At 41.5% G+C, this 4910-nt stretch overlaps 1 protein-coding gene and 1 long non-coding RNA gene across 2 annotated transcripts in view; both read right to left on the reverse strand.

Moving 5' to 3' along the window:
• Positions 1–948, reverse strand: part of LOC113466945 — an 8724-nt gene extending 7776 nt beyond the window's left edge. Inside the window, exon 1 of the long non-coding RNA XR_003391184.1 lies at positions 879–948. This is a non-coding gene — a long non-coding RNA (uncharacterized LOC113466945). The remainder of the gene's footprint in view (positions 1–878) is intronic.
• Positions 1–4910, reverse strand: part of LOC103508071 — an 85074-nt gene that overhangs the window by 11401 nt on the left and 68763 nt on the right. Inside the window, exons 4-5 of the mRNA XM_026822781.1 lie at positions 3217–3296; positions 1864–2052 (exon numbers count right to left, since the gene is read on the reverse strand). Of these exons, the coding sequence (XP_026678582.1) occupies positions 1864–2052; positions 3217–3296 (269 nt within the window). The remainder of the gene's footprint in view (positions 1–1863; positions 2053–3216; positions 3297–4910) is intronic.

The raw sequence follows: 4910 nt of genomic DNA on the forward strand, positions 1-4910 counted from the left end.
ACGCTTGATGTGGCCTGTGGCGTGGCATGCCCATCCCGTAGTTTGCCTTTCGTCAGATGGGCGAGAAGGGGCACAATACTTCCCATTTAGGTGCTGGGTCAACACGGGAACACCAGAAAGTAACCCGTTGAAATATTTGCAATCGAAAAACGAGTACAAATTTTTGTCGATGGTGGGATTCGAACCCGGGACCTTCTGCATGGCAAGCAAGCGCGTTACCACTGGACCAACCGTTGCGCGTGGTTTCCGGACGGGTGACCGTTCGAGCTTCGCGTGCTCAGGCTGGCTGAGGCGAGTAGCTTTAGCTTGTCACCAAAGAGTAAAAGACTGAAGACCTCAGCAGTTATACAGAGACGTTAAACCTCCATCACAAAATGAATTTTGCAAACTGCGAAGTGTGTGCAGTGGTGATGAAAGACGGGCGACCTCTAAATCAGCCCTAGCTTTCGGCTGACATGAGCTATTTTTTCAGCAAGGGAAAATTCAGGCTAGCATCCTCCCTGTTTAAAGTCCCTCAGCCAGACTAAGCTGGTCTACACCGTTTTAAGTCCCCCAGCCAGAGAGACTATATATATATTTTTTTTTTAACATTTACATCTCTTTATTTCATAATACAATATAGATAGGTACATAACAAATTTTGAATACATTATTATAGAAATAAGGAGACGTTACCCCTTGTCTAAACCTCAATACATAATGTATTGAGGTTGTGTCGACTAAGGGGGAAACATCAGCCTAAAAAAATAGTATTTCAAATAAGAAGGTATTTTATACACAAAAAGCCCTTAGGTGTAGGGGCAAACAGCTCTTCTATAAAGGACGGGTTAAGCTTCTAAGAATCTACACTGGTAGTTTTTCAAACGGCAAACACTCACCTAACTGGTTTGGACTCCTGACTTTGTACTTGGTCTCCGTCTTCTTCATCTTTGGTGTGCTCTTCAGAACAAGGTCCCCTGAGGGACCTTAAAGGACTAACAAGGTTCCAAATTTAAAGAGAAAATGTCCTGAAACCTGAAAGTGTTGATATAGATAGGTTTACCAAATTTCACGAACATCGGATAATACCGTTCAGGAGTTATGGTGGTGATATAAACAAAAGTTTTAGTAGGTCTAGGTCTGACAGACTTAGATCTCTCAAACGATCTTTCAGACGATCTGACAGATATCTCAATACAGTCCTGAGGATGGCATCATAAGATGCTGAAACATGTTGACCCTTTTCCACCAATAAATTTGTTTATTTCGTCAAGTGAAGACCTATTTTCTTGAGAAATGAAATAACTAATACTCTTCTTGGGTTGGTAGTTGGTAGGGTTTTCATTTCTCAATTTATATGGAACTTCACAAAGTTACTGAGTTTCCCATCAAGATGTTGACCTATTTTCTTCTTATTTTAGTATTGGACTTGGGTCTCTCACATAATCTGACAGACTTAGGTCTATCAGATGATCTGACAGACTTAGGTCTATCAGATGATCTGACAGACTCAAGTCTCTGGGACGGTCTGACAGACCTAAATCCGTCAGTGACCGGCACTGAACCTAACATTTCACCTCATTTCCTGAAGACGGCTGATCAGTGGAGGATATGCGGGGCTTCTTCCTTCTCTTCGTCTTCTCCGGAACGCGAATCACCTGGCCCGGAAATACAGTGCGGGAGTGTAGGCGGTTCAGAATAGCCAACTCAGACGTGATCTGACAGACTCAAGTCTCTCGGACGGTCTGACAGACCTAAATCCGTCACGTGGGTGACCGGCACTGGGACATAACATCTCACCTCATTTCCCCTCAAGTCTCTCGGACGGTCTGACAGACCTAAATCCGTCACGTGGGTGACCGGCACTGGGACATAACATCTCACCTCATTTCCCGAAGACGGCTGATCAGTGGAGGATATGCGGGGCTTCTTTCTTCTCTTCGTCTTCTCCGGAACGCGAATCACCTGGCCCGGAAATACAGTGCGGGAGTGTAGGCGGTTCAGAATAGCCAACTCAGACGGGGTCGTGTCAAACCTAGCCGCCACTGAGGTGAGTGTATCCGATGCTTCCACCTAGAATAGAATAGAATAGAATAGAATAGAATAGAATAGAATAGAACATCAGATCATATAAGCAGTTGTTTCATCGCTACGAAATAAAAACGGCGGTGAAACACTCATCTTAAAAAATAAAAAAATATTGTTGAAATCTCATGTTAGAAGCATAGATTAAGTTTAGGGTAAGACTCCAATAAAATGGTGCTTATTTATACTGCTCGCATAGGACTGAAAAGTCCCTTTACTCCAGCAGTAGGCTACTACTATTATTGTGATCAAATTGCAGAAAAAGAGAAAGTGGCGAAAAGGAGGGAGAGAAAGAAAAAGGCGAGAGAGAAAGGGATGGGGAGAAAGAGAGAGAGAGGGATAATTTGTCCTCTCTGTACCTAATTGGTTTTTATTTGGGTATGCGGTGGAGGTGCGAAAGGTTAGCAAAGGGCGGAAATTGGAATTTTTTTCCCCCATCGATTTATATAGGGTGAAAAGAAAGAAATTGGATACCCTACGCATTTTTTCCATGAGGTCGAAAAACGATAAAATTAGAAAGTTATTGAACGCTTTCATGTGAAAATGGCCTTTTATGTAAAAGGGTTTTTTTATGTAAAAAGGATCTTTTATATAAAAACGCGTTTATGTAAAAAGGGTCTTTTATGTAAAAAGGATCTTTTATGTAAAAACGCGTTAATGTAAAAATGGTCTTCTATTTAAAAAGGCGTTTATGTAAAAAGGGTCTTTTATGTGAAAACGCATTTATGTAAAAAGGGTCTTTTATTTAATCAATCTCTTTCCTTTCCCAGCGAATCTCGTCATGGCTGTATGGTGCATTCGATAGGTGCTTCTTGGACAGAACCGTACAATTAATGAATTAGAACGTTTACTGAACGCTCCCGGAGTTTTGTACTTTTGCTATCAGTTATTTGACTTATTAGAATAGGTAGGTACCACCTATAACATATAGCAAATTTGTGACTTCATCGAAAAACCAATTTCGATACAGATCATAAAATCGAAGGTACATACATATCTACATAGAAACAAAGGTGGTTCATATTTCTCGCCTTTTATACCAACAAAAACTGAATGGTTCAGTCAGTTTAGTGGGTAGCGCGATGGTCTGTGGATCTGGAGGTTAGTGGTTCGAGTTAAAATCGAAAAGTAGGTGGTGTTGTTGTTACTTACCGTGTATGTGGTGGTTTTGATTGGCTCTGAAGACTTCTGCATTTTCCCTGCAATATTCTCCTTACTCGCTGAGTCCCCATCTGTAACAGAAAAGATAAATCTTTGTGAGACACACTGTAGATAAAACAAAATGGCACTTTGTGAGATACGCTGTAGATAAAACAACACACTTTGTGAGACAATCTGTAGTTGTTTATTTATTTTTATTTTATTTTTTTTTTTAACGTGTTCTGGCAATAAAAACTGACCGTAGAAGATTTTGTCGAATACATTAGGTACTTTCCTTCTCATAGGATAAGGAAAGTAAAAATTACAAGCCCAAGTAAGTGCTGAGTACCTACCAATATTAGTGGAGTTTGTTTACTTTACTCCCAGACATGCCTGATAGAAAGATTAGAACTCCCAGACATGGCTGATAGAAAGATTAGAACTCCCAGACATCACTTACCGATATTTTGTTTACAGACACACACGCACATCGACTTATGGCTCAAGTATCTAGCTCTTACCGTTCTCGAACTATTTTGTTTACAGACACACGCACACCGACTTATGGCTCAAACTTTGGATTTAGGCTCCAGGGACCTCAAAACGTATTCTGGCAATAAAAACTGACAGTAGAAGATTTTGTCGAATACATTAGGTACTTTTTCCTTCTCATAGGATAAGGAAAGTAAAAATTACAGACCCAAGTAGGTAAGTGCTGAGTACCTACCAATATTAGTGGAGTTTGTTTACTTTACTCCCAGACTTGGCTGATAGAAAGATTAGAACTCCCGGACTTGGCTGATAGAAAGATTAGAACTCCCAGACTTGGCTGATAGAAAGCATTGCGTAAGCACTTTTCACTTACGGATCTTATTGACAGGATGCAAAATACTGCATCCATGCAACTATTTACATGCCAGTAGGTAACGCCAGCCACTCACTATCAGGTAGACCTGACAGGTACGGCTCAAAAGGTCCGTCTGTCAGGTCTACCTGATACCTGGCGGACAAGTAGGTTCTAATACCGTCACCAACAGTCGTCCGTGTAGTGGACTCTGCTCGGGGAGGACTTTAAGCTGTGTCCACTGTCCACTCATGGCCGACGGCCATTGATCGATGTAAAAAAGCTTAACTCTCTACACAAAAAGCCCACTCTCAGGCTTAGGTGTCGGGGCTATTGTCCCAAGGGATGGGTTAACCTTATACGAGTCTACGATCGATGTCGCCTGAAACCGTACACTGCCTCGACAACATAGATTCACCTCGTCGATTGACGGCGACGACAGAGAGTTAACACCGTGTCAAGGGATTTCTTTGACGTCACCCATTTGATTTACAAAGGCCAGTTTAACTCTGGATTAAAGAAAAACTCGGGTATAAGCATCGGGCATAAACAAAAATGCAGTTATTCTTTTGATGACCTATTTCCTTTCGGCGCACAATAATGACTGTAATAAGGTATGGAGAAGGAGAGGAAGAAGAATAGCTTTAATATCTGGAAGGAATTTTAATTGTGTTAAGCATAAATGCTTGTCACAAATGCCGTTCCCTGCTTAATGCACTACGCTAACTTTTATGACTTGACTTGGACTCGAACCACCAACCTCCAGATCCGAAGCCCACCGCGCTAACCACTACACCACTGAGGTAGGTTGAGTAGCTTGAATATCTGTATTTTTCTCAGACTTACCTTTAACTCCTGCTGC

The sequence above is a fragment of the Diaphorina citri genome, unplaced genomic scaffold (genome assembly GCF_000475195.1).
Source record: "Diaphorina citri unplaced genomic scaffold, Diaci psyllid genome assembly version 1.1 scaffold364, whole genome shotgun sequence".
NCBI lineage: Eukaryota > Metazoa > Arthropoda > Insecta > Hemiptera > Psyllidae > Diaphorina > Diaphorina citri.